Genomic DNA, 25,115 nt, shown 5'->3' on the forward strand with positions numbered 1-25,115 from the left:
GTCTGAAGGCAGCTTGCAAGTTAATCTCCCCTGCAGCAAGCAAGTCTTGCCTGCAGCTGACCAGCTCAAAGGTCTTTTCCGGTTTGTCCCTTCAGCCACCGGAGGCTGCAAGCGGTGGGCACCTCTATACCCCGATGAAGACCCCGGAGTTCTTGCAGGCTGGGGAGGAATGGGCAACACATGGCTGCTGCCTTTCTAAGGGGCTGCTCCTCGCCTGCTGACTCTTTAGCAGAAATCCCTTCCCTAGGAGGGTAGGCACATTTTTGGAAGAAAAAGAGCTTTAAAAATGGCTCTTGGTCACAGGGGCCGAATGAAGTCTGGACTCGGAGAGGCTGGCTGAGGTCAAGCAAGCAGGGCAGGCTGGGACTCAAGTAGGATTCTTCCAGGAGCAACTTTGGCCAGGGCGGAAAACAAGAAGGATGACCAGCCCCCCACCCCCAGACACCAACCCGGTCAGCTCTTGGGAGGCTGGAAGTGGAGCTGCCGCACTCACGAGGGAGGAGGGGGTCCCAGCGGGTCTCACCCTGCCTGCAGCCCCAAAGGGCGGACGGAGGAAGGGAGGCTATTTTCAGCTGCCCGCTGGGGAGTCCTTCTTGGGAAGAAGCCTTGAGAGGCTTCCCAAGCACAAGCCAAGGGCCTTGAGGACAGGAATAAGCCCTTCCTGGCCAAGAGGGAAAGGGGCTGCGGAGGAACCCACGGCTGACGTCAGTGTGTGTGTGGGGGCTGTCTGTGGGCCTCAGAGAACAGGAAGGCGAGGCCTGGGCCTTCGCCGCCTGTCCCCCAGGCCGTGAGCCTTGCAGACCCATTTCGGCTACCCTTTTCTGGGGTCACTTTCTGCAGGCTCTGCTTTTTGGCGCGGGCAGGGCAGGCAGGCAGGGTAGGGCAGGGCCAGGATTTGGGGTGGAGGTGAGATCTGTTGACCAGCAGAATCTGCAAGTGGCCGCCTGCTTGTCTTTTGCCTCAGTTTCCCCAGCGCCATCTGGACGGAGTCCCCCAGCCTGGCCTCCTGGCCAAGCACCACAATCTGGGGCACCTTCCTCCCTCCGGCTCCGACAGCTGCGGGCGCTGCCCAGGCGCTTCTGGGCCGGGGTCCCGTTAGCGACAGCGGCCCCTCCGGCTGCCCTCCGCTTTCCTTCCCGGCTCTGGCGACCTCCCCGCCCATCGCCGTCGCCCCACGGTTAGCCTAGAGGAGCTGGCCGGCACTCTCCCCCCGGGCAGGGCTTCCTCCTCTGGCCACGGCGGAGAGGCGGGCGGCTCTCCTTGCTCCTGCCCCTCTCACTTGACCCCAGGCCCGGCCTCAGAGCGAGGCGGCCCTGCATTCAACCGCCAAGTCCGCCAAAGCCGGGCGATCTCTCCCCGGGAAGCGGCTGCTGCAAGGATCTTCCGCCGCCGGGCTCCCGGGGCGGCAAGCCGCTGCAATAGCGACACCCGGCGGCAAGACGGCGCGCTGCACGCGGCCAGCAGAGGCTAAACAGGCTGCACTCCTGATTGGATCGCAGTGCCCATCAGGCACCGCCGAGACAGCAGCCAGTTTGCTCGCCTCCAGAATGCAGCCAACATGCGGGGGGTGCCAGGCCTATACTACCAGTCCCATCAGCCGCGCCACTGGGCAGGGGCCTGGGATGATGGGACCTGCACCCTGACCAGTGAACCCCTCCCGGCCTGGGGCTGCCCCAGTGACGGGGCGACAGGAGGAACCGCCACTCTCTCCGAAGGTCTCCAGTCCCTTTAAGGGACCAACGATACCAACCTCGTGGGGGGGCGGGGCCATGACGGCGCAGGCGCACGCGAGGCCTCCGAGCACGGAGCCTCCCGGAAGGCGCTGCGCAGGCGCCGCACGTGGCCCGCGAGAGATGGGGGCGCCCGGTGGGGAGGCGGCGGCGGCCGGTGAGTGTCGGGGGTGATGGGGGGGATCGGGCCCGGAGTCTGCTGGGCACCGCAGCGCGGGAGGGGCGGGATGGGCTGCCCGACCCGGAGCCCCCGTGAGCGCGCCGTTGCTTCCCGCAGGGCCCGCCCGCTTCCAGTGCCCGGAGGAGTTCTGCGCGCGACATTTCGCCCCCGGGGCCGCCCTCTGCGCGCAGAGCCTGGCGGCGCCCGGCACGCGGCTGCTGCTCATCAGGGGCCCCGCCGACTTTCGCCCGGAGAGGTGAGGGGGCGCGGGGCGGGGGGCGTGGGGTGGGCGCTCTGGGCTCCGCTCCTGCCCGGGACGCCAAGGAGAGGAGGCGCTGCGGGAGGCAGGCCTGGCTGCCCGAGGATCCAGGCGCGGGGCTGGGCGAAGGGTCGGGCATGGCTCCTCCCCGGGCGCAGCTGACGCGGCCTCTGCTCCCTCCAGCCTCGACGGCCGCAGCCTGACGCTGCTGGGCTCCCGCCTTCTGAGGGCTCCGCAGCCCGACGGCAGCCAGAGGGTCTACAGCCTCCATGGGAGCCGGGAGGAGAGCGGCGCCCGCCTGCTGGTTGCCGCCGGCCGGCCGGATGGCCTCGCCTGCGCCCAGCCGTTCAGCGGCTGCCTGAGGATCCAGGAGCGCTACGGAGAGCCCGGAGCCGCCCGGCCCCTCTTCCCGGTGGCGGAGAGGCCGGCGCCCCGGGTGCCGGGAGGGCTCAAGCAGCGCTTCCTCCCCTTTGGGGCCCGGCTCAGGGACGCTCGCCCTGCCTCGGAAGCGGCAGGGGGGACCGCCCGGAAGAGGGGCAAGAAACGGCCGCTGCTGCCTGTGAAGCAGGGACTCTGGCGGCCAGAAGGGCCCGAGCCGCTTCTGGGGGGCTCCACGGAGCCTGCCGAGGGGCTGCTGCGAGAGCCAGCGAGCGCTGGGAACAAGCGGCGCCTCCTGAAGGCGGAGGCAACAGAGCCGGCCACGCTCCCAGCGTTTGGCGGGCGGCCGATGGGCCCCTTGGAGGAGGGTTCCTGGTTAGGAGGGGAGGAAGAGCCGGAGAGGAGGAGAGCCAGGAAGAAAGAGAAGAAGCGGAAGAGCAACCGGGAGACTGAGGGGTCGCCGGACCGCAATTCAAGTTCCTGGCAGCTTGAGCGAGACCCCTGCTTGCCGATTGGGAGCCGAGAGCCAGAGGGAGGCCTGAGCGATTGCGGAGGAGAGCCAGCGCTGGGCGGATGCAAAGCCAAGAAGAGGAGAAGGAAGAGCACGCAGGGGGCTGGGGCGGAGGGGCTGTGGGGCATCACTGCCATCAAGGAGGAGCCGGTGGACATCTCCTGTCTGGGGAGCCCCCTGGAAGAGAGTCTGGGGGCCGTCGGGGAGGACCCTGATGGGGAACCCCCTAGCTGCAAAAAGAAGAGAAAGAGGGGGAGCCGGGAGAAGGCGGCAGAGGGGCTGTGGGGTGTCCTTGCCATCAAGGAGGAGCCGGGAGACGTCCCCTGCCTGGGGAGCCTTCTGGGAGAGGGTCTGGGGTCACCCAGAGAGGAACCAGGTAGAGAATTCCCTGGCTACATCAAGCAGAGCCCAGGAAAGGGGACAGAGGGGCTGTGGGGCATTGCGGCTCTTAAAGAGGAGTTGGGGGATGTCCCCTTTCTGGGGAGCCTTGCAGAAGAGAGTCTGGGGGCCACCACAGAGGACCTAGCTGAGGAACTCTTCAGCTGCAAGAAGAAGAAAAAAAAGAAGAGGCGAGAGAAGGTGGAGGAGGAGCTGTGGGCCGTTGCAGCCCTCAAGGAGGAGCCAGGGGACATCGGCTGTCTGGGAAGCCTTCCAGAAGGGGGTCTGGGGTCAGCCAGAGGGGGCCCTGCTGGGGAACCCCTGGCCTGCAAAAAGGGGAAACTGGACGAGGAGCCTCTGCAGGAACAAAGGACAGAAACACAGCAGCTCTTGGAGTCCATCGTGCAGGACTGGGCCATCCCTCTGGGGCAAGAGGCAGGGCCGGAACAGCCATTGCAAACTAACGGGGAGGGCCCAAAGCCCAGAGCCAAAAAGAAGAGGAGGAGGAGGGAGGGGGACGACCAGGCTGGACTCTTTGCAGCAGGAACTTAACAGCCTTTTGAAGCGTTTTGTTCGTGCTGTTTGCCCTTCCAAATAAATCCAGGAACTCTGCATACCAGCGTTCCCTGCCATTTCTCCCCTTAAAAATCAGTGGCTGCATTATTTGTTTTTCCTGGCTGTTTTATTGCCTGTTCTGTTAAGCAATGTCCACATAGCAAAATAAGGGGCTTCATTTCTCCTGAGAGAGAGGGAGAGAGAGAGTTGTGTTGCTCTTCCTGGAGTTTTGAGGGCGGAAGGGGATTGGAAACTGGTCCTTTCAGAGATGATTCTGAATCATCCTGGGCCCATCCTCTGTTTCTCTCGAGCCCCCTCCTCATTTGGGCACCTTCAGAAATGGTTCGTGAAGGATATCAAAGAGCCTCTTTGCCTGGAAAGAAGATGTGCGAGTGAAGATCAAAAAACAAAAAATATTACTGCTGGGCTATTATTGTGTTTGGCTTCCCAAACTGAAATAGCCACACCTCCCCTGTGTGCCAGCTTGGTCTCCTTTCTGGGGGTTAAGGGCAGCAACTGAAGGATGCTGCGCCCTCATTAGCTTAGAAAGGAGAAGCCTCTGACTGGGAGGGGCTTCCAGTGTGCCAGCCGATGGGTTGGAGGGCTTGGGGCAACAGCCTCCACTCACCTTTTGAGGCCCAACGCCAGGACACAGGGAAAGATCCTCCTTGGACGCCTGGACAATATTGGCCAGTGACTGCAAGGTAAGGGCAGAGGGACTTAGCGGAATGATCCCAGTGCATTAGCGGGCATCAGACCCAGCGGGAGCTCAGTAGGAAGCGAATGCATATACACCAGCCCGCACCTGGGAGTGAAGGGGAAGGCTTGACGGCAAATATTGCTGAACTGCAAGTCCCATCCCTCCCACTTTTGCTACATTGGCTAGGGCTGATGGGAAGTTCAACAGCCTGGGGGGAGGGGGGAGTCATAGATGACCCCTTCTGGCTTGCACATTGCTGGGGGGTGCTGCTCTCAAAGCACCAAATCCTCCCAGCCCACCCCCAGCAGAGAACTGGCTCGCTCACTCCAAATGTGGACAGCAGGCTCAGGGTGTCTGTTTTGTTCACGGATTTGACGCTGGTCAGGCAGTCGGTCACCTGGGAGAGAACAAAACAGCTGTAGCATTAGGCCACATTTAGCAGAAACTCTGGTCGGCTGTTTAAGAAAGAAGCTAGGCAAGGCAACTGGCAGCCCAGGGCTGGGAAGGTGCCCTGCGTGCCCCAGTCAGGCTCTGCCTGCCTCCCTCCCCAGCCAAAGGAAAGGGCCGTACCCGCGAGAGATAGTTTTGCTCCACTTTCTCCTTCAGCAGGTCAGCCGGCTTCTGCTCGTAGGCCTTGTACGTTTCCAAGTAACGTCCGGCTTCTTCTGGACTAAGGGTGGGACAGGATCAGAAAGCCATTGCAGGAAGCTCATGAGACCTGCCTCTCTGCTCTGCGTTTATGAGGTTATTCCTGTTTGTCTCAGAAAATCTAGGCATGACTTTCTGTGTGAGCAGGGGCATCTCGCCTTAAGGAAAATTTAAAGCGGAAACTTGCTTGCAGGGGTCTTCCATAGCCAGGTCTCTCCCACCCGCTCAGCGTTGGGATCTCACCTCCAAGCCAGGATGAGGGTGCAGTCAGCAAGGATGCAGATCTTGGCCAGCTCCTTGACTGCCTGGTGGGGGTCTTTCTGAAAGGGCCGAGAGGAACTGCAGTTAAGGTAGCCAGCCTAGAAAGGCAGGAAAGGGCTCTGCGTCCCAGCATCTCCCCCTGCAATGGGCCCAGCCGTGCAGGCATCCTGACAGCTGCCAAACTCTCAGCAGCCACAGAGGATGAACAGAAGCACTGTGGGCCTGAGTTTGTTAGTGGACACTGGGCTAGCAAAGGAACATGGCGCAAGGAAATCCATGGAATTGGCTGCCCAAAGCAGGAAGGTGACATCGGGGTTTTGGGGGGGGGCTATATCTTACCACGTCAACCTGAAGCAGGAGCACCTGCAGCTGGTACATCTTCCCCAAGTTACGCAGCCGCTCATGGATGTAATTTGGATTCAGGTTGTGGTACCGGAGACTACAAAGAGAATCGTCAGAATGGAGTTTGTCTTTTTCAAAGAGGAAGCAGCTATCAAGATTTGGTTTTATCAAACTTCAATAATGTTGCAATAATGATTGAAAAAAGGGGCCTGATTCTGATCTGCATTGGATTCTGCAATATGCATCCTAAATCTTTATCTCCGTGTGGCTAAAATGGGCTGTTGCCTTTCAGGCTGTACCAACTCTTATCGTGGGAAGTTTAGAAACAATTTTAAATGCTCCATTCTGCTTATACCAAGGGGGAAACAGCATTTTGGACCTGAAAAAGAATTTGCTTAACTCATGTCAGATGGTTTCCCTTGCGGTACTGTGTGATTTTTTTCAGAAAAGGAATAAGCCCAATTCTTTTTCAACTGCGAACAAACATGGGTCCCCTACTTCTGGCAAAAAGCACCCCTGTGTTTCACCTGGCAAAGCTTGCATTCAAAACTGATATTACTATACATGCAAGTACATTTACAGTGAATTATAAAAACAGTTTCCCTGGTGCGGGATTTGAGCCCAAAGTAGCTACCTGAATAGCTTGTGGTGGAAGTCAATCTGATTCCTCTGCTTACCTCAGGAAAAGGGCACAGGTGCTCTGGCCCAACACATAATCTGGGACAATTTCACCAAATTCCCAAGGCACGTTGCGGACAAACTTCAGAATGGGGTTCCCCCTCTAAGGGCAGAAAAGAGTCCACTGTCACTGGGGAGAATTTCCCACCTGCTTGTGGTCACAGAATCATGCAGGCAGCCCACTTCTATGAGGCGAGACGAGAAGCTGTAATTGGGCGCCAAAAGCACCAGCAGTATGTGTGAAATCCTGAAGAAAGTGGAGTTATTCTATTAGGGTGTGGAGAAAGGCCTTGCCTTCTGCTGCAGGAACAGGAAGGGACGGGAGCTGGTGAGAGGCCGGGCCAGTTAGAAAGGCCAGTTCCCAGAATTCTCAGTAACGCCTAGGGTGTCTGGGGTAGCCTGATATCTGAGCACTTCCCAGGATGGGGAAAGCTGATCTTCTAAGTGGTCTGCACTGGATGTGAAGAACAGCTGCGCCCAGTCCTGCCACCTTCCTGGACAGCTGTCCCTGAGCACTGGCCACACAATAGCCAGGCTGTCAAAATGGGGAAGCTGACCAGGAATGTCCCCTGCTGGCCTGCTTGCTTCATCTCACCTGCCGGGGACTGATGATAATAGTGTTGTGCTTGGCCCCTGCTTTGGGGGCTGTGGGGTTCAAGAGGGAGCTTTTGTCTTCTGCGGTGCTTTTGGGGGGCACAGCACTCTTGTCCTGGTTCTGCAGAGGGGCTTCTTCCAAGATGTTCCTGGCCGATGCAGCGGGAGCATCAGAGGTGGGTTTCAGCTGAGCAGCAGTGCAGGAGGAAGAGGAGGCGACGGCTTGTCCAACGATGTAGTCTGCGTAGGATGCCCCCCTGGGCGCAGCTGAGGGCTCAGGCAATGCTGTGGCTCTGGCTGCTGAAGCGGGTTTGAAGAGAGGCTTCACCTGGGAACGAGAGGTCAAAGGATCCGTTTCAGATGCTGAAAGGAGAGATGGCAGCCCCTAAGAGAGACTTTCCTCTGCAGACTTTCTGGGTACAAGTTAAGGAATAGGAATCTGCAAAGAGATTCACGGATCACTCGAGGAGGAGGTTGCTGGGGGCAGAGAGTGGAGTGGGAGGAGAGGAGCCGGAGAGGGGCAAGTGGGGAATTAGCCTCCCATCCCTACATGGGCACAAGAAAGAATTTGCAGAAGGTCTGTAACTGTCTCCAGAGGCTTCCCCTTGCGCTGCTGCGAGATCTTCCAGAAAAGGAGCTAGCCCCGTGCCTTCTCCATGGGGAATAGAGGAGGGTCCCCTGCGCCTGGCACAAACGGCTCCCGTGTCTCAGCCGGCAAAGCTGCCGTTCAGAACTGGCCTCCCTCTCCTTTTGCGCTCAGTTCTGAAAACTCTCCCCCCGGCGGGGCCCAGAGCAGCCCCCTCTCTAAGGGCTGGAGGGCCCCCCGAATCTGGGCTTCCTAAATGCCCCCCCGCCATCCGGGAGGGAGGGAGGGGCTGTTCAGCCCTAAAGCGGCCGGCCCCTCCAGAAACTGCTCCCGCCTGACCGCTGCCCGGAGAAGAGGCAGGGGGCGCTCACCGCGGCTGCCTCCTCCTCCTCCTCCTCCTCCTCCCCCGGCGTCCTCAGGGCGAACCTCCTGGCCTGCTTGGGCCCCGGGGGCTCCATGGGCCGCTCCTCCTCCCGGCGGGCCCTGCGAGCTGCACAGCCAGGACCGGGCGCGCAGGGGGGCAGCTGCCAGATCTCCCTCAGACGGGCGGATTTTCACTTATTTCTTGAATCGGGTCTCCGCCCTTCTCGCGGCCTCTGCACCTGCCGGATGACAACCGCGCTGTCCGGGGTTGCCCTTGTATAGTGGTGCGCCCCAGACCGCCTTCCGGTGGGGCAGAGAAGGGGGCAGAGGCCTGGCTCCGGGCAGGAACCGCCCTCCAGCAAGGGCGAGCTTCACCGGTAGGATTTCCGCCTGCTTTTGCGGAGGCGCCGCCGACCCACGTCCCGCTGCGGGACCAATCAGGGCGTTCCCTGTCTGGCGCATGCGCACCATCTCAGACCCTGTGGGGGGGCAGCTTATTCCACGTCGCTGAGAGGCGGGCTCGGAAGGCATGGTTTCCGCGGCGGCGCTCTGGCGATCCGAGCTCTATGGTTTTCCGCCGGCGGGACAGAAAGGCTCCTGCGCCTGGGCGGGAAGCGGCTCCGAACCCGGAACTTCTTAGACTGCCGCTCTAGCCGCGGGATCTCGCTAGTCCTTCCGCCGGGTGGGGCGGTAGCTCTGGCGGCTCACAACAATCCCGAACTGACCCTCAACTGGCGCTGCCGCCCCGCCCCTCGCCCGCCTGGCTTGGCCGGGAGCAGTCTCGGGGCCCGGGAGGCGGAGCCAAAAGTCCATTAAAGGGCCAATTGGGAAGTGAAGCAGCCCGACGAGAGGCACCTTTGGCTCCGCCCCCACACGAGTCCCGCGCTGGGTCCGCCCTTCACGTGGGTGCAGACCGAGCGCCTCGCTCCGCACGTGGCTCCCGTGCCCGCCCTCTGCGGGACGAGGGAGCAGCCTATTGGCCGCTGCGGCTGCCGGTCATGTGGAGGGCGTGCCCGCGCGCCGCTTAGCGAAACGAGCAGGTAGGGGCTGCGCGACCCCAATCCCCAATCCCCTTTCCGCCACTGGCCTCCGCCCCGCCTTCCCAGACGCCCTCCGAGGCGGGGGCTGCTCTGCGGGAGTGCCCTCAAGCAGGAGCTCCTCTGCAGGGGCAGCCAGGGGGGGGGGGCGCCCACCGGCTGGCCTCGGCCGGGGGTCTCTGCGCGGAGCCGGGCGGCTGTGCGGGCGACGCAGCCTTCCCGCGGGAGCAGCCCTTGGCCCAGGCGCCCCCAGGAAAGGGGGGCTCGGCCCGACGCCCAGGCCACCTGAGCCTCGCCCGACGCCCTCTTGGCCGCGCCTCCGGGAGTCCGCGCGTTGCCTCGGCGTGGCGCCCCGCTTGATTTCCCCCATCGGGGATGCGGAGGCGGCCCCCGCCGGGTAAGGGGCCCTTGGCGATGGCAGGGCCGCCTAGGGTGGGGGCACTGGGGGGGGCTTCTGGGCCGGGCAGGGGTCGCGTCTCTTGAAGGGGCGCCAGACTTTTTGCAACGGGGCTGTTGGGGGGGGGTCGTGGCTTGGAGGGGCTCTTCCCTCCCGTCCTTGCTGCGTGAGCCTCACCTGGGGCCGTGGACAAGAGCCAGAGTCCCAAAGGTTGCAGCTGCAGGCCAGCGTGGTGCGGATGTCGGGATTGTGCAGTTTGTATTGCTGGACAGGCTTGAAGGGGAACGGCAGGTAGCATTTCAGGCTAAGCAGGTACAGCGGAAAGGCCCTCCTGCTGCCAGTCCCGGCTGGGTTCCCAGGGTCGGGTGAGGCCTTGTGGCTGCCTGGTTGCTTCATGCTGGGGCAGGTGAGTGAAGAGGAGACCTGTGGAGGCACAGAAGAAGCTGGAAGCATTCTCGCTAGCAAGAAAAGAAGGGGCCCTTCTGCACCCCCTCCCCATGAGACGGATTGCAGCCATCCTGCTGGTTTCCCCCCTAAAAGCTGCTGTTTCTAAGGTCCCAAGAGCTTTTCCCAGCATCCTGAGCACCTGCTGGCTTTCCACCTTCTGGGTTCTGGAACCATTTTGGGCTAGGCACGAACATGCAGGCATGTCCACCTGAGAGCAGCTGGCAATCTGGACAGTGACTGTGCTCCATTTAGCTGGCACCCCTTGGCTTCCCATGTTCAGGCTGAGCTGTGTTCACCAGCTTGCCCTTCTCCCCAAAGGCCATCCCTGAGTTGGTGATGGTGAGAGAGAAAAAGAGTGAGAGAACGAGAGAGGCAGGTTAGTAATGCACTGCATTGGAGGGTTGGGAGAAGGAAGGGCATGGATCAGTTGCATAGTCCAAAGCAAGTTCTCCCACTGCCCAGAAAGCGCGGCTGGAGGCACCTGTGACCCCACTCAGATTAGCCAGGAGATCAGCCTGACATTTGGGGGGTCTGGCATTCCGGCCTTGGAGGAGGGACGGCGTTGCCATTTTCTCCAGCCCTTTGGGCTGCCTGGCTGTCATTAAGGTGGGCCTGGGCCTGCTGCAAGGGAGAGACTGAAGCCTGCCCATGGCTGCACAGCCCACAAGCCTCTGTCCTTGGGCCTGGAAGGGCCCCAGTGAGAGAGGAGGGAGCAGCCAGGCAGGCTCACTGCCCTCCAGCCGCCTCTCAGCCCCTGCCTCCCAGGCCTGCTGCAGCAGGCAGAGGGGCCCTGCGATTCCCGGGAAAGAAGGCCAGGCTGAGCACAGATGGGAGAAGTGCCAGGGATGGGTTCACAAGGGCACACAGGCTGAGTCCAAATGGACACTGGAGGTGCTGCCCCTGCGGGCGCCCCCTCCTCAAGGTTGGCTTCATTGGGCCCAGGGTTGTCTGCTCTTTTTCACCGGAGACCCTCAACCAGATGCAGGCAAGGCTCCTCCCCCCCCCATGACAGGGGAAGGTGGATGGGGCTGGCAATTTGGGAGGGGAATGGGTCCCGCTGGCGCCATCTGGTGGCCTCTGTGGTACTGCAGGGATAGCGCTCCAGTGGTTTAGTGGGTGGGATGCATTTCTTGCAGCCCCTCCACTGATGGAACAGGGACTTCCCCAAGATAAATCCCCCCCAGCTCAGTTCCTGGATACTAGGGGTGCCCTTGAGGTTGCTCTGCTCTGCCCTTTGGTGCCTGTCCTTGCTTGGGGGGGCTGGGGGGAGCCCTGTTAGCATGCCTGCCTCAGCCCAGCAGGGGGCTTGATGGTTCAGGAGGGGCACAGGGGGACCTGGAGCCTTCCAGATGCTGCCGGTTGCCATGTTTGTGGCTGGTTAGGGGTTCTGCTTCGTGGGGTTCCCTGACTCTTCCGTGTCTTCCCCACTCCCATTTTTGCCCCCCTTACAGAACTGAGAGGCGCAGTCATGCCTTTGAATGAGCCCTCAGCCTCCCATTCCTGGCCTGCAAAGGAGGAGAGGAGCCCGTTGGCCAGGCCAGGTTCAAAGTGGGGGGGCCATTTGGGGCAGCCTGAGAAGATGGAAAGGGCCACCCGTAATGACCCCCCCAAGCCCAGCTGCCCAGTGAGTGAAGGAGAAAAGGACTCCGGATTTTCAGGTATAGACCCTCGCTGGGAGTCTTCCTATAACAACCCCGTTGCTGGGGGAGGGTCTCTGCCTGAACCAGGGGTGGGGAGTCGATTGGCGGGGGGTGCTGGATGGAGGTAGACGGGGCAGGAGGGGGAGTGGTGGGCTTCTCACTGGGAGTAGAAGGGTGACCCATATGGTACGGGGGGAACTGGTGCAAGGTTGCCCCGCACGGTGTGGGCTGTGCTGCAGGACTGGCAGCCACCAGGGAGTTCCACGGTCAGGAGCACTCGTGGCAGCAGCCACCCAGCCTGCCCTCTCGCTGGCCTGACCTGCTTCCCCCCTCCTCTCTGCACAGACGGGAGCTCGGAGTCCCTGAGCGCCATTGAGCAGATGGACACTGAGGACCAGGCCGCCCCTTCCTTGCCCCCAGGGCCGGCGGAGTTGCAGAAAGCGAAGGAGGGGCTCTTGGGCGGCACGTTCCCTGCTGCGCTGGCGCCTCTCTACTTCATCAAGAACATGATCCCCAAACAGGTAGCCCCCTGTGTTGCTGGCCAGTCCGTCCCCTGGCCTGGCTGCCCCAGCCTGGTCACACCTCCTGGCCTCCTGCCTGCCCGGCACCCTGTCCGAAAGAGTGCCCGGTCAATTGGGGGGTGGGCTCCCCTGGCCTGCAGGAATTGGATGCCGTTGGGTGGTGAGGCCGGGTGGGCGCCCAGCCCAGGGAAGCCCCCCTTCTGACCCCCTGCCCCTCTTGCAGACCCTGGGAGTGTCCCCCACAGCCCCCTTCTTGGCCTGGAGCAACCAGCACCCCCTGGAGAGTAACTACAGCTCTGCAGCCCACCTCCTCCTCCAGGAGCCCATGGCCTCTCTGAAGCCCATGCTCTCCATCCAGAAGCCCTCTGCCAAGGAGATCCACTTCCCCACCCTCGGCGCTTATCCCAGAATTGCTCCTCACCCAGGCCGGCAGGCCGAGGAAGCGCCCAGCCCAGTGGGAGAGCCCAGCAGGCACAAGCGGTTCTGCGTGGCGGAGGCCCGGACACCTCCAGACCCACCTGCCACAAAGGACAGCTGCGAGAAACCTCCAGAAGAGTCGCCTGCCAGCCCACAGACTCCTGCCCTTGGGAGCCCGGAGGTGCCTGCTCGGCCCACCCTGCCTTCCTGTCCTGGATTAGCCCCTGCTGGGGGCAGAATGGTTACCAAGAGCGCCAGGAGGCAGGGGGGCCACAGCCTGGCGAGACAGCATCGCCTGCACAACACGGTGGAGATCCTGCGCAGGTCAGGGCTGCTGGCCATCTCGCTACGGACCAAGGAGCTGCTCCGGCAGAACAGCAGCACCCAGCGGGAGCTGGCCCAGCTGCGGGAACAGGCCCAGCTGCTGTGCGAGGCCGTCCGGAGCAGTGACTCCCGGGCATGGGCTCGCCTCCAGGATGCCGTCGGCCGCTCAGCAGCCCCCTGGCCCAGGAAGGGGGCCAGCACTCTGACCCACTTGGGGCAGCAGCCGAATTTAGCTGCTCAGCCCACAGGCCTTCTCCTGCCCAGCCCCAGGGAGCTCCTGTCCAGCTCTGGGCCGGCCCTTGGCCCAGACACCCCCTTGGCCCCAGCTTTGCCTTAGCTGCCCCAAGAGCTCACGTTGTGCCCTGGGCACAGGGGCAGCGTCTCTCTTGCCAAAGGAGCTACCAGCGGCCACCAGGCCCTGCCTGGCCTGGCCTTGCTGTCTTCTTTCCCCAGTGTGGGTCTCGGTCTCAGGGCGGGCTGGTTTCTCTTGAGCCCCCAGAATGGGGTTTAGCAGGTGCAGGATCAGCCCAGCGAGACAGGGAGGGAGGAAGGAAGGAAGGAGTGGAAGCCGTTTGGGAAGCAGCCGCCACCGAGCTGGGCGTTGTTTGTGTCTGCCATGAGCCTTTCTCTGCAGAGTTTGGACAGTCGGAAGTGGGGGACCCACCCAGAGAATTGGCAGTCTGGACAGTCTGTCCTGAAGGAGCTGGTTCTCTGCTGATGAACATTGGCTGCCCAGAAGCCTGCTCTGCTGTTGCCAGAACGGGCGTTAATTAAAAGAAAGCAAAAATCTGGATGGGATTCAGTCTTTGTCTTTTCCCATAGCCCTGTGTGGGTAAGAGAGTGCCGTGGGGTGAGCGGGTGCTGGGGCAGCAAAACCACCTTGGGGTGAGGAAAGTCTCGGGGTACCCCTAGCTCAGCCCTTCAGCCTCCCCCTTTGGCCAGCCCCACTTTCCCCAGTGATCAATTTCACAGAAAGGCTTTTGAGAGATCGGCTCCTTCTCGGCATCCTCTGAAGCTCAGAGGCCAAAATTTTGCCTTTTAATGCAATGCAAAGGTGCCAGGAGGCGCTTTGGGCATTTCCTGCCAAGGAAAGAAGGGGCCAGGCAGGAGAGTGACGATGGATCCTCACAGGGCAGCTGGTTGTTGGGGTGCAGAGGCCCATCTCCAGGATTTTGCAGGGGGTTCCCCTTCCCTCCCTCCCCATTTTTTTGGGCTGCAGCAGTGGGTGGAGGGACCCAACGCCCAGGGGCTGCCGCCCCCTTCTGTTGCTGCTCAGTGACACATCCCAAGAGGTACACTGCTCCTGACGGGCGGGGGGGGGGGCTCTTCGTTCTTGTTTCAGAGCGGGGAGATCTCCTTCCCACCCACTCCGGCTCAGCTCTTGGCCCAGGGTCACTCGGGGACAAGGACTGTCTGGAGGGTTGCAGGGAAGCCAACTTGGGTCGCTGTCCAAGGTGGGCCGGCCTGCCCTTTCTCCAGACACCTGCCCAGCCCGGCTGCCTCCAGCCCAGCCTCCCCCCACCACAGCAGCGCTGCCTGGAACAGGCAGGGCAGTGGGCGAGTGGACTGGCCAGGCCCTCTGGCCGCCTGCCCTGCTGGGGTGGCGTTCCCATCTTCAGGCCCGATGCAGAGCTGCGGACGGGGAGAGAACGAGCCGTCTCGTGGTGCTGCTAATTGCCTCGGGACAGGCAGGCAAGACCCTCAATGAGATCCTGCAAGGCAAGCTGTGATTGGTGGGGCAGCTTTGCCAAGGCTTCTGCTCTGGGCCCTGTCCCTCCTCCAGTCGGGGGACTTCCATCACCTTTGCCCGGCTTCGGCTCCCTGCATGGGGTCAAACTCCACTGGGGCTTTTTTGTTTTTGATGAAGGTGCTCTTCCAACTTCCTTCCAACGCTGCATGAGCTTTGCCCTTCGGTCTCTGAGCGGCTGGCTGTTTGGGGAGAACAGGCTTAAAATGCACTAGGAATGGTCAAAAATTGATTGCATGTTTACACTTAGGAGCAATATACACAGCTGGCAAGATGAATATTGTCTCACACCTGGCACTAAAAAAATAGGGAAGACTTTGGGTCACCGAGGGCACAACTTTGTGTGCTGCAAGAGTCCCCAGATGATTGCCCCCCCCCACTTCTGCAAGATGTGGTGTAAAAACTGGCATTCCCTGTTAGCTAAAGTCTTTTCTGAGAATATTTAAAGATTCAAATATAGTCATGAGGAAGATGCTGACACATAGCATTTCCTACGTCTACCGTCTGCCAGGTCTGGCCTTGTCCTGCCTGGCTTGTAGTGGGGAAGAGGGCGGCTGTTTCCCCATTGACTTCCGTCCTAGGAGAGGCTAAAGGACAAGTCCTGCTTCAGCCTCGCCCCACTTCTGGCCCCACTGATGGTGCCCTGAGAGAGCTTCTTTGCCCTCCTCTTGTGCACAGGAGAGTTTCAGCTCTTGGCTGCAGATGAGCTTCCTGGCTTGCAGAGTGCCCAATGGCAAAGCCCAAATGCCAGTCGGAGGCCCCACCAGATGCCAGACCCATTTGGTCGTCAAGAGGACTCTGGGCTCCTGATCCCCAAGTCAAGGCCTGGAAGCAGCTGTGCCAGCTAAATTCGGCCAGATGCAGATTTTCCCACCAGGCTGGGCACAACTTGACTTCCCCAGAGATACGTTTAAGATGGGTGGCCTTATAAATCTTTTAAATCAATCAAGCAATATCAAGCGATCCCTGGCAGAGCCTGAAAGGCTGGAATCTTGCATTGGTGGGACTGGCACTGCCCAAAGGAGCTGCCGGTCCCCATCCCCAGGCCTGCCACTGCCTCCCTCCAGGCTCCCGGGGTGCCCTTGCTTGAGCTGGGCTGGGAGGCGATGGCTCCCGAGTCTTCTGGCAGTCTTGGTGGCCCTCTGAGCACCTGGAGTGGAGAGGCAGAGGGAGGCCTCTAATGCCAGGACCGGCCCTGGGCAGGAATGAGGCCATTCCCATGGGCACCAGGGGAAAAACAAAAGCGAGATAAGGCATGGCCTAAACACTGCAGAGGTATGACTGATGAGCCTAGATCATACGATTATGTTACAAAAAAAAAAAAAAAAAAACCACCAGTGTTTGCGATTAAGCATTTGATATATTTACCTAGTGCTCTTACATAACCCAGAAGCGGTGCCAAACCCAGCCCCAGTTAAATGCCCACAACCCCACTGAACCTGGGCAGAGGCTGACACCATGGAGCTGGCAAGCGCAGTCTCCCTCTTCTTGGTCGCCTATCTCTCCTACCTCGCCTTGCTGTTTGTCCGGAGGAAGTCCTCTGCCAGGGGACGGCTGCCTCCTGGGCCCACTCCTCTGCCTCTGATTGGGAACTTCATGCAAATCAAGGCGTTCGAAACCTTGGCGTCCCTCCTCAAGGTAAGTCCACCTCTTGCCCAGGAGAAGCCCCAGAGATGTTCTGCCCTTGTCCACTTCCACCATGCCGGGATCTCTGCTGGGTCTCTCCAGCCAGTGCCCGGGTCTCCTCCAGATCCCCCAACTGGTGAATGACCTCAAATGTTCCCAACCTTCTCCTTCCACCACACCTCCTTCCTGTGGCTTTGGCAGGATTCCTCAGGAGAGTGGGCTGAATCTTCTTTCGAGATCCAGTCTGCCTCGGTCTTCCTTTTTTCTTTCTCTTTTGGCTTCCATTTATTCATTCACACCTACATGAAGCCTGGAAAAAGGTTTTCCCCCTTGGCCGCCATGTCTCAGATTTACCCGAATCATCTTCTGATCAAGCAGATTGAGTGTCTCCTGAGGAGCCACACAATCCGAGATTAGAGAACACTTTTCTAGGCTAAGGCGGTTCTTGAGAAGCCTGATGGGGCTGGGAAAAGGGTTTGCTTACCTTGGGGAAACGTTGTCAAGATGGTTCTGCTGGCAGAGGGAAGCCCGTCCAGCACTCCCCCCCCCAAAGGGATAATACACAGCCTTGGCGTGAAGATTGCTTTTGGGGAGCAATTCTATAACCCAGAGTAGCCACCACCTCTACCACCCATTTTAAATCCATCTAGTGTCTGGGATATTAATGATGAAACAACAGGAAATACAAATATCTCCAACACACCTGAAGGATACATGCTCCGCCATTGTTCTCAAAAGATCCCCCAGGGCTGTTTCCTAGAATTTTGGAAGCTTTGTTTCCAATATTTTAGGAGGGGGCTGGGGTCTCTTCTGCCTTGGCGAGACTTTGGGGCATTGTGCAATTTGCCTGTGGACTAAGCGGACAGGGTTTTGCCAGTGTAGTATGCTACACAATGAATAAAGGGATATTTATTTAATAAACAATATTTATGTTCCAAGAACTGGATTCTCAAGGCAACTGGTGATTCATGAGGCAATTCTTCTGGCCTTAAGATTGCACCTCACAGCAACTTCAGCGGCTGCACTGCAAAAGTTCTGTGTAAATCGCAAGGCGATTGAGCCACCGAGGACTCTGACTCTCTCTGTAGGAAACAGTCCTGCGAGCTGAATGACTCTCGGCTCAGCCCAGGCAAAAGACTGTGCTTCAAATGGCAGTGGAGGCCAGATCCCACAGCAGAGAACCTCTGATTGCATTCCAAGAGCTTCTAGTAATCCAGGGACAAGAGTCCTGTGGGTGTATGCAATTTGCTGAGGGAGGAAGAGCTTGGAAGCAAAGTTCAAGGGAGCTTGGATGGATCCCAACCCTCCCAGGTTTCCACCCTCTGGCATGGGCACCCCTGGGCCTCCTCACAAAGGCACGGGAGGGCTGCCTTCTCCTCCCTCCGCCCTTCAGCCCCGGGAGCCCACTCTGTTCCCCATCCGAGGTTATCCTCAGGCTGCCCTGGCTTAGCTTTTCACGGTTACCCACTTCCTGAATGTGAGAGGGGGGCTCTTAAGTCAAAAGAATCCGTCGATCAGCCAAAGCTGGGTGATGCAGCCACCCACTGAGGCAGGCAGGTGATCTCTCTGTGGAGAGAGGGATCCTGTGAGATGGGGCAGAGGGTCGAAGCCTCCTGGGAGCTGCTTCCCCCCCCCCAGGGAAGGGTTTTGGCTGTGGCTGCTGCTCCCTTGTCCTCGGAGGCAGCTGGCCCAGCTTCACCCGAAGCAGAATGATGGCCTTTCCGAGAGGCTCATTTCACGGGGCCACCTGGCGCTGGAGGTCTGGATCGGAGCACAGGCAGCCCTGACTTGCAACAGTTCATTTAGTGACCATCCAAAGTTACAACGGCACTGAAAAATGTGACTTAGGACTGTTTTTCCCACTTACGACCGTTGCAGCATCCCAGGGTCAGGTATCAAAATTCAGACACTGGGCAACTGGCTCACAGTTACGACGGTCACAGCATCCTGAGGGGGTCATGTGATCCCCTTTTGTGACCTTCTGACAAGCAAAGTCAAGGGGGGGAAGCCAAATTCATGTAACAACCACATTACTCGCTTATCAACTGCAGTGATTTGCGTGACAAAAGAGGCAAGAAAGGTCGTAAAATGAGGCAAAACTCACTGAACGACTGTCTCGCTTAAGAACACAAATTTTGGGCTCAATTGTGGTTGCAGGTCAGGGACTAGCTGTGTTTCCTCTCCCTGTGCAGTTGCAGGAAAAATACGGCCCCGTCTTCACGGTCTACTTTGGGAACCGCCCGATTGTGGTGCTGTCCGGCTATGAAGCGGTGAAGGAGGCCCTGATTGACAAGGCGGAAGAGTTTTCCGGGAGGAAAACCAACCCTACCCTGCAGAGAACCTTCCAAGGATATGGTGAGGGCTCCAGGCTGGCGGGACGGGAGCCGGTCAGGCCGACCCCTCTTTCCTGGCCAGGGGGCCCATCGTTCTCCTTTGCCCTCAGGGGTGGTCTTCGCCGAGGGAGAGCGCTGGAAGCAGCTGCGCCGGTTCTCCCTGACCACCCTGAGGAATTTTGGGATGGGGAAAAAATCCATCGAGGAGCGGATTCAAGAGGAGGCCCAGTTCCTGCTGGAGGAACTGCAGAAGACCCAAGGTGAGGCTGGGCAGGGGGTGGGGGAGGGGATTGCTTGACAGGCCTTTGAACTGACTGGCCAACCAGCCAACCACTATTGGAATGCTGAGTTTGGACGCCAAGATGTCCAGAAGATAGAGGTCTAGGGCTGGAAGGGACCTCCAAGGTCTTCTAGTCCAGCCCCTTGCTCCAGCCAGGAGACGGTGAGCAGAGGATTGGACTAGAAGACCTGTAGTCCAGGAGAGGCTTCGGTTGGGAAAGAGCACCGCAGGATGTCTTCCTCTTTGCTGACCCGAGGAACAGAACGGAACAGAACAGAATAGGGATCCCTTCCTCGCTACACAAATAGATACCAGAATGGGACAACTTGCCACGGGACAATTCAACAATTCAATTTAAATATTTAAAATAATTTTAAAAATTAGTTTACTTTTTGTCCCTCCTTTGGCATCCTTTCTTTAATGATTCTATTCCACCATTTCTTCGCTAGAAGGGTAACTCTTGTCCCGTGGCTAATTGTCCCAGCAGGGCGAGTTGGCTGTGGAGTTGCCCTAGAGCCGTCTGTACAGGGGAAGAGAGGAACCGCCCTCTACACTCCCAGGACAAATCAGGAGAAAATTGTTTACCTTTTTGGCCTGAGTGGTTCCTACAACAAGTTGATCCCTTCTTTCTCCCCCCGCACCAGGGAAGCCCTCCAGCCCCATCTTCCTCCTCAGCTGCGCCGTGTCCAACATCATTTGCTCTATCGTCTTCGGCAATCGTTTTGACTACAAAGATAAGGAGTTTCTGGCTCTTATGAAGATGATGAACGACAGCTTTCGGCTAATGAGCAATAGCTGGTCTCAGGTAGCTCCACACAGCTCCTCGCCTCCCTTCAGCAAAATGGAAGGATCAGAGATTGCTGCTCCCTGGACAAGCTGGCACCATCCCAACAAGTGGGGCCGTGCCACGGCTTGGGAGGGTCCAAGGCCCAAGGGGCATCCAGGCGGGAGGAAAAGACCCTTGGAAGAAAAATCTCCAAGAATATTTAAGTTCCTCTCATATCAGCTGTATTCTGCAAATACATCTGCTGATTTATTCTTGAAATGCTGCATTGATTGATTGATTGATTGATTGATCTCATTGTCTGACTCCCTTTGGCTAGGCTGGAATGAGCTCTTTTCCAACAGATCCTTTCCCACTCATTTCCCGCAGTTCTACGATATCTATGCCAACCTCTTGAGATACTTTCCAGGGCCGCACACCAAGATCTATGACATCCTGGAAGACATGAGGCTCTTCATTGCCAGGAGGGTGAAGAAGAACAAGGAGACCCTGGACCCCAACTCTCCCCGGGATTACATCGACTGCTTTCTCATCCAGATGGAGAAGGTGGGAGGCGGGCAGGGAGCCAAAGGTGAAGCCCCCAGCTCCGAGGCTGGGGGTGGGCCCAGGGGGCTTTGCCCCGGGGCAAAAGATGGTCCAAGGGGACAAGCATGCTGTCCCTTCCTGAGCAAAGGGCCGGGAAGGTTGGGGGATTGGAGCTCCTCAGCCAGATCTCGCAAAAAGAGCCCCCAAGTCTAGCCAGAGGGAAAGCAAGGAGACATGTTCCGTGTCCAGACGGCCCTCGGTCCCACCAACCCATAGGCCACAGTCTCTCCAGCTGCCCTTTCTCCCCCATTCCGAGGGCAACCTTGGGATGCCCGGCATTGGCGGCTCCTTTCCTGCAGAGGGCACTGGGGCAGCGGCACAGATGGGGACAGAGGCAGCTGAAGCAGGAAAGGAAGGGGCAGTGGAGGCAGCCGGTCTGGTGGGAATCCCCTTGGCCAGTCCGGCCCCTTTCTAGGACCAAGGGGCGCTTGGGGACATGGGTGCTTAGTCAGCCTCCAAGCAGGGAACCCCCCCCAGCCCAGCTGGAGAGGTGCATTCAGGGCCCCCCAAGGTTCTCCTTCACTTCAGTTCCACTTCGTCTTCAGGAGAAGGGCAACCCTGACAGCGAATTCAACCTGAAGAACCTGGAGTTGACCACCCTGAACCTGTTCTTTGCTGGGACTGAGACGGTCAGCTCCACCCTGAGATACGGATTCCTGTTGCTGATGAAGTACCCCGAAGTGCAAGGTACTTGGGGGGGGGGAATTCAGCCCCACTGCAGCACTTGTCTCTAGGCCAGGAAGCTGCCCCTCTGAGAGGCGCAGGGATAACCAGGCCAGGGAGAAGTTGCTGTGAGCTGCACAAAGGCCTGGATTTCAGCCTAAGAGCCACCCATATAGGAGCTTCCCCTGCCATGGGGAAAGGGGGGCGGGGGATGCCAGCCCCATGGCCTCTCCTCAGCAGATGGAGACCCTCCAGCACAGCTCTTTAGTCCCCCAGTAGCTGATCCAGGTACATCAGAGAGGGTGCAATGGAAGCAACTGAGATCACCTTTTGACAGCAAAGATGCATGAAGAAATAGACCGTGTGATTGGCCAGAACCGAATTCCCAACATTGAAGATCGCAGCCACATGCCCTACGTGGACGCGGTCATCCACGAAGTGCAGCGCTTCAGCGACCTCATCCCCATGAACGTGGCCCACGCGGTCACCCGTGACACGGAATTCAGAGGCTACCTCATCCCGAAGGTGAGACTTTGCGGGGGGGGGATGGGCCAAGCGGGCATGGGGGGAGGGCAGCCTGTCCCCACCCAGTAGGATCAGGCAGAGAGCTCCTGCATGCTGGCCAGAGAGGAGGACTGGCCAGCATGCAGGAGCCCTGGGCGGAGAGTGCCCACCTTGAGGAAGTAGCATTTGCTAACTTCCCAAAGCCAGTGCCTCCTTTCTGCCCATCCAGCTGGCCATGTGCGATGGGAGTCCCAAAGGACAGGCTGGAGAGAAGGGTAAGAAAGCCCAGACTCAGCACCAGTCAAAACCAGCCCCTGCTCTGACCATCTCTTGGCCCAAATCACTCAGGCATCTGTGCCACTCGAGTACCACCTGCCCTGAATCTCTGCCCCTCTGAGTCGCCCTCCTCTTCCTCAGGGCACAGAAATCTTTCCCCTGCTCAGCACCGTCCTGCATGATGGCACCAAGTTTAAAAGCCCCGAAGGGTTCCACCCCGAGAACTTCCTGGATGAGAACGGGTGCCTGAAGAAGAATGACGCGTTCGTCCCCTTCTCCGCAGGTACAGCCACATCCAGCCCCCCCTTCTGCTCCCCCATCCTTCTGGGCCAGGCGGCTGTCCTTGGTTTTCCTCCTCTTATGCCCTGTTTTTCCGGTTCCCATGCCAAGCTGGCATTGGGGGCTGCCTCAGCACTTCTTGCCCATGCTGGACACACCTTTGCTCCCACTGGCAACCCAGGACCCCTGGCGAGAGGGGGATGGTGGCCCCCTAGGCAGCTGCCCTGCCTTTTCCAGAGAATAGTAGGGGGCTCCTGACTGTCCAGCTTTGGGCCAGAAGACAGCTTGGACCTGCCGGAGGGTCTAAGCCTGCTTCTCTCGCCCTCACAGGGAAGCGCCTCTGCCTGGGGGAAGCCCTGGCCCGGATGGAGCTCTTTCTCTTCTTCACCAACATCCTGCAGTGGTTCCGGCTGAAGCCTGTGGGGGAGCCCAAGGACATCGACCTGACTCCCCAAGAGTTTGGCTTTGCCACCATCCCGCCCCTGTACGAGCTCTCGTTCATCCCCCGCTGAGAGGAGGGAGCCAAGCGGGAATGCGTGCACTCCCCGCCTCTGCGCTCATGTGCTTTTGGGGGTGGTGCTGTGTGGTCTTCTTCTCTGCGACCCATCCGGGGCTGAGAACTCTGAGGGGCTGGGAAAAGGTTCCTCTTCCAGGTGTTTGCCTTGACAATATAAAGCTTTGCGGGGATGCAGATGACCTGAATTGGTAGAGCCTTGTTTTTTTCTAAGCTGGGGGGGAAGGGGGGTCAGGTCCTGTTTCCTGGATGTCATAGTACCCCAGCACAATCACCGGTGCAAATCTAGGTGGTCTACATGATATTGCTTCAAGACAGCAAAACAGAAAAAGCAAGAGAGCACAAAAGCCAGAGAAACTGATCTATCCAGCACGTTGCATGAAAAGCCAAGAGACGCCCTCGGCCCCCACTGTGGCACTCAGGAAGTCCACTTACAGGGGGCATGGGGGCCGCTTCCTCTTTCTCAGGCCATGAGCTTTGGGGAGGGGCGCGGAAGGGGCTGGCCAAAAAACCAGGGATCCTTCACCCCTGTTTCTTGGGCCAGGGGAACAGTTGGCCTGCATTGCCCCGGCCGCCTCTGGCTGCCCTGCAGGACTGGGGAAGAATGGCTCCCAGGTAGCACCGGTGCGCACTGAGCTACGGTCAGCTACTCGGGCCAGTCTCTGGGCCAAAACCAGAACACGAGGATCCAGCCGAACTGGCCAAGCTTCAGCGGGATCTGAAGCAGCTGCTGACTTGGGTTGCAGCCCAAAGTCAGTCAAAGGAAACAGTTTGCACAGAAATGAGGGAAGCCCCAAAGCAACAACACCTTTACCAGCCCTTGACTCCCAGGCTGCATTCGCACAAGATGCATAATTTAGTTGCAGAGTCGTCCCCCAGTGCATTCAACCATCAACTCACCTGCATCCACTCAGTATGCTAAGAGCCCCAAACCCCTCATTGAGGATGATGCTAAGTAAAACATTGGGCAACTGCAGCCACTGAACCTGATCTGAATTAGTTGTGTGAACGCAGTCAGGAAGAAGGAGAAGAGGAAGGAAGAAAAATAACAATAATATGCTGGTCTATGGCCATAACATAAATTGGGAGGAGGGGGGAGTCCACATCCAGAGGGCTGAAAGGATGGCAAGGCAAAAGAGTGAAGGGGCCACAGCCAAAGGGCTCCCCTTGCAAAGCAGCTTTTCTGGGGCAGGATCATCATTAGGATTAAAGCTCTTTCTCTCCTCCCTCCCTCCCTCCCCACAGACATCATCCAGACTCTGAACACCCTCAACAGCTGCCATTCACTTTTCAGAAAACTGCTCCACTGAGAGTTTTTGTTTGCCCAGTTTTGCATTTGGGCATATTCTGACTTAAGACGTTTCCTGGGTCAGCCATTGCTTTGCAGTCCCCTGAATTCCACCACATTAGCCAGCCTGGGCTTTTGGGGGGTGGGGAGGGGGCTGGGAGGGGGCAGGTTGAGCAAAGTTGGGCCTTCAACACCTCTTGAGATAAGTCATGATATCAAGGCAAAATACGTGACTGGCTGTCCGGGACCTCTTCACAGTCCTCACAGCCAGCTGAAGCCCAGTTGCCAACTCCTGCGCAAGCCTAAGCATCACACTGAGGCCAGGCGTTGTGGCAACCCCAGGGTGTTACAAGCCTCTGAAGCTATAATTGCTCTCTTCCTGCAGCCACAGGGCTCAACAAACAGAAACACAACCGCAACTAACGCAGCAAGGGAAAAAAACCCTGTCCAACGCCCAGGGATATGCTGCCGTCTCTTGCTTCACCTGCTGAGTATCTATCAGAAGAAAGCACCAGCCAGAGGAATGTTGCTTGCATAGCATAAACATTTCAAAGGACTCGCTGGCACCTGTCTGGGATATCCAATTACAACAGATGTCAACATGTTGTTCAAAGCTCCGGCTTGGAGCAAAGCTTCAGGAACAGCATGATGGGGCAGGGGCACGAACCCTGAGCTGGATGGAACACTTCTGAATGCTTTTCTCATCCACTTTCCATGCTTGGGGCACTTTTGCAGTCGGAGAGTGGCTATTTTAAAGATGGTCTTGTTTCTTCTCTGTCACCTTGGCTGTGACCTGCTGAGGCCCCCCCCCCACCCAACCCCACTGCGCCACGCTTTTAGGCAGCCTCAGGGTCCTCCCCTTGAGCAGCCACCGCCTAGCTTGGCAAAGTGTGTCCTGCGAAGGGAGAGCGGATTACATAACCCATCCTCTGCTTAAGCCTCTTTCTCAACTCACAATGGGAGCTCTGGGGAAGGGCTCGAGTTTCTCGGGCCTCTCACGGTTTGGTTTCTCACGGGGCTCAGCCTTCCTCGCCCGGCCCTTTGTTTGCCAGGGCTTCTTTGCACGCCTGCCAGCTTCCTTGGGCCGGGGAGGGTGGCTGCTCGGCTTGGTTTCCGAGGAACCGTGACAGAAATGAGCATCGTGTTTGCAGGAGACGTTGTGAGAGCGAATGTTGTGCAACCCCTTTCACAGGTGGAAATTCACAGGGCAGCGCAAGAGCACACCCAGAGGCCAAGACCTGGGCAAGGCAGGCAGCAGAACCTGATGTTTAACATTGGGGTGGATATAAGGGAGGGGAGGGAATTTCAAC

At 58.8% G+C, this 25,115-nt stretch overlaps 4 protein-coding genes across 7 annotated transcripts; 3 read left to right on the forward strand and 1 right to left on the reverse strand.

Annotated features, from left to right (window-relative positions):
- The first annotated feature begins 1,754 nt into the window (after positions 1–1,754).
- On the forward strand, positions 1,755–4,064 carry POLR1G (RNA polymerase I subunit G). The gene is made up of 3 exons (XM_039361852.1): positions 1,755–1,887; positions 2,008–2,146; positions 2,333–4,064. Exons 1-3 carry the CDS (start codon positions 1,770–1,772, stop codon positions 3,966–3,968), a joined length of 1,893 nt encoding a protein of 630 aa, XP_039217786.1. The 5' UTR covers positions 1,755–1,769; the 3' UTR covers positions 3,969–4,064.
- A 15-nt stretch (positions 4,065–4,079) lies between these two features.
- Positions 4,080–10,316, reverse strand: ERCC1 (ERCC excision repair 1, endonuclease non-catalytic subunit). Of its 2 annotated transcripts, XM_039361883.1 has the most exons (10): positions 10,164–10,316; positions 9,755–10,000; positions 7,196–7,522; positions 6,600–6,703; positions 5,920–6,019; positions 5,563–5,639; positions 5,242–5,341; positions 4,997–5,068; positions 4,600–4,668; positions 4,080–4,344 (listed from the first exon to the last, which is right to left on the reverse strand). In XM_039361883.1, the coding sequence occupies exons 1-10, from the start codon at positions 10,296–10,298 to the stop codon at positions 4,291–4,293; spliced, it is 1,284 nt and encodes a 427-aa protein (XP_039217817.1). In that variant the 5' UTR covers positions 10,299–10,316; the 3' UTR covers positions 4,080–4,290. The 2 variants fall into 2 exon arrangements, with proteins under 2 accessions (XP_039217817.1, XP_039217818.1); XM_039361884.1 differs by lacking the exons at positions 9,755–10,000; positions 10,164–10,316 and adding an exon at positions 8,152–8,605.
- CIPC (CLOCK interacting pacemaker) lies at positions 8,877–13,717 on the forward strand. Of its 3 annotated transcripts, none has more exons than XM_039361887.1 (4): positions 8,877–9,183; positions 11,476–11,682; positions 12,010–12,185; positions 12,409–13,717. In XM_039361887.1, exons 2-4 carry the CDS (start codon positions 11,493–11,495, stop codon positions 13,261–13,263), a joined length of 1,221 nt encoding a protein of 406 aa, XP_039217821.1. In that variant the 5' UTR covers positions 8,877–9,183; positions 11,476–11,492; the 3' UTR covers positions 13,264–13,717. The 3 variants fall into 3 exon arrangements, with proteins under 3 accessions (XP_039217821.1, XP_039217820.1, XP_039217819.1); XM_039361886.1 differs by lacking the exon at positions 8,877–9,183 and adding an exon at positions 9,195–9,577; XM_039361885.1 differs by lacking the exon at positions 8,877–9,183 and adding an exon at positions 10,262–10,400.
- A 2,375-nt stretch (positions 13,718–16,092) lies between these two features.
- Positions 16,093–22,705, forward strand: LOC120316368 (cytochrome P450 2G1-like). The gene is made up of 9 exons (XM_039361873.1): positions 16,093–16,311; positions 18,492–18,654; positions 18,743–18,892; positions 19,557–19,717; positions 20,066–20,242; positions 20,827–20,968; positions 21,282–21,469; positions 21,866–22,007; positions 22,334–22,705. The coding sequence occupies exons 1-9, from the start codon at positions 16,132–16,134 to the stop codon at positions 22,513–22,515; spliced, it is 1,485 nt and encodes a 494-aa protein (XP_039217807.1). The 5' UTR covers positions 16,093–16,131; the 3' UTR covers positions 22,516–22,705.
- The last annotated feature ends 2,410 nt before the right edge of the window (positions 22,706–25,115 follow it).

The sequence above is a fragment of the Crotalus tigris genome, unplaced genomic scaffold (assembly GCF_016545835.1).
Source record: "Crotalus tigris isolate CLP2741 ecotype Arizona unplaced genomic scaffold, ASM1654583v1 scf7180000019364.2947544272:3078424, whole genome shotgun sequence".
In the NCBI taxonomy this organism is placed as follows: Eukaryota; Metazoa; Chordata; class Lepidosauria; order Squamata; family Viperidae; genus Crotalus; species Crotalus tigris.

Bases quoted from the DNA above. Each gene is read 5' to 3' on its own strand.
- LOC120316368 (XM_039361873.1), top strand. From the start codon at position 16,132: ATGGAGCTGGCAAGCGCAGTCTCCCTCTTCTTGGTCGCCTATCTCTCC. The intron at 16,312-18,491 runs GTAAGTCCACCT...CTCCCTGTGCAG, and splicing joins CCTTGGCGTCCCTCCTCAAG to TTGCAGGAAAAATACGGCCC. The intron at 21,470-21,865 runs GTGAGACTTTGC...CCTCTTCCTCAG, and splicing joins GAGGCTACCTCATCCCGAAG to GGCACAGAAATCTTTCCCCT.
- CIPC (XM_039361885.1), top strand. From the start codon at position 10,361: ATGGTGAGAGAGAAAAAGAGTGAGAGAACGAGAGAGGCAG. The intron at 10,401-11,475 runs GTTAGTAATGCA...CCCCCCTTACAG, and splicing joins TGAGAGAACGAGAGAGGCAG to AACTGAGAGGCGCAGTCATG. The intron at 11,683-12,009 runs GTATAGACCCTC...CTCTCTGCACAG, and splicing joins AAAGGACTCCGGATTTTCAG to ACGGGAGCTCGGAGTCCCTG.
- ERCC1 (XM_039361883.1), bottom strand. From the start codon at position 10,298: ATGGGAAGCCAAGGGGTGCCAGCTAAATGGAGCACAGTCACTGTCCAG. The intron at 10,001-10,163 runs GTGCTCAGGATG...GTGCCTCCACAG, and splicing joins AGAAGGTGGAAAGCCAGCAG to GTCTCCTCTTCACTCACCTG. The intron at 5,640-5,919 runs GTAAGATATAGC...CGGCCCTTTCAG, and splicing joins TCCTGCTTCAGGTTGACGTG to AAAGACCCCCACCAGGCAGT.
- POLR1G (XM_039361852.1), top strand. From the start codon at position 1,770: ATGACGGCGCAGGCGCACGCGAGGCCTCCGAGCACGGAGCCTCCCGGA. The intron at 1,888-2,007 runs GTGAGTGTCGGG...TGCTTCCCGCAG, and splicing joins TGGGGAGGCGGCGGCGGCCG to GGCCCGCCCGCTTCCAGTGC. The intron at 2,147-2,332 runs GTGAGGGGGCGC...TGCTCCCTCCAG, and splicing joins GCCGACTTTCGCCCGGAGAG to CCTCGACGGCCGCAGCCTGA.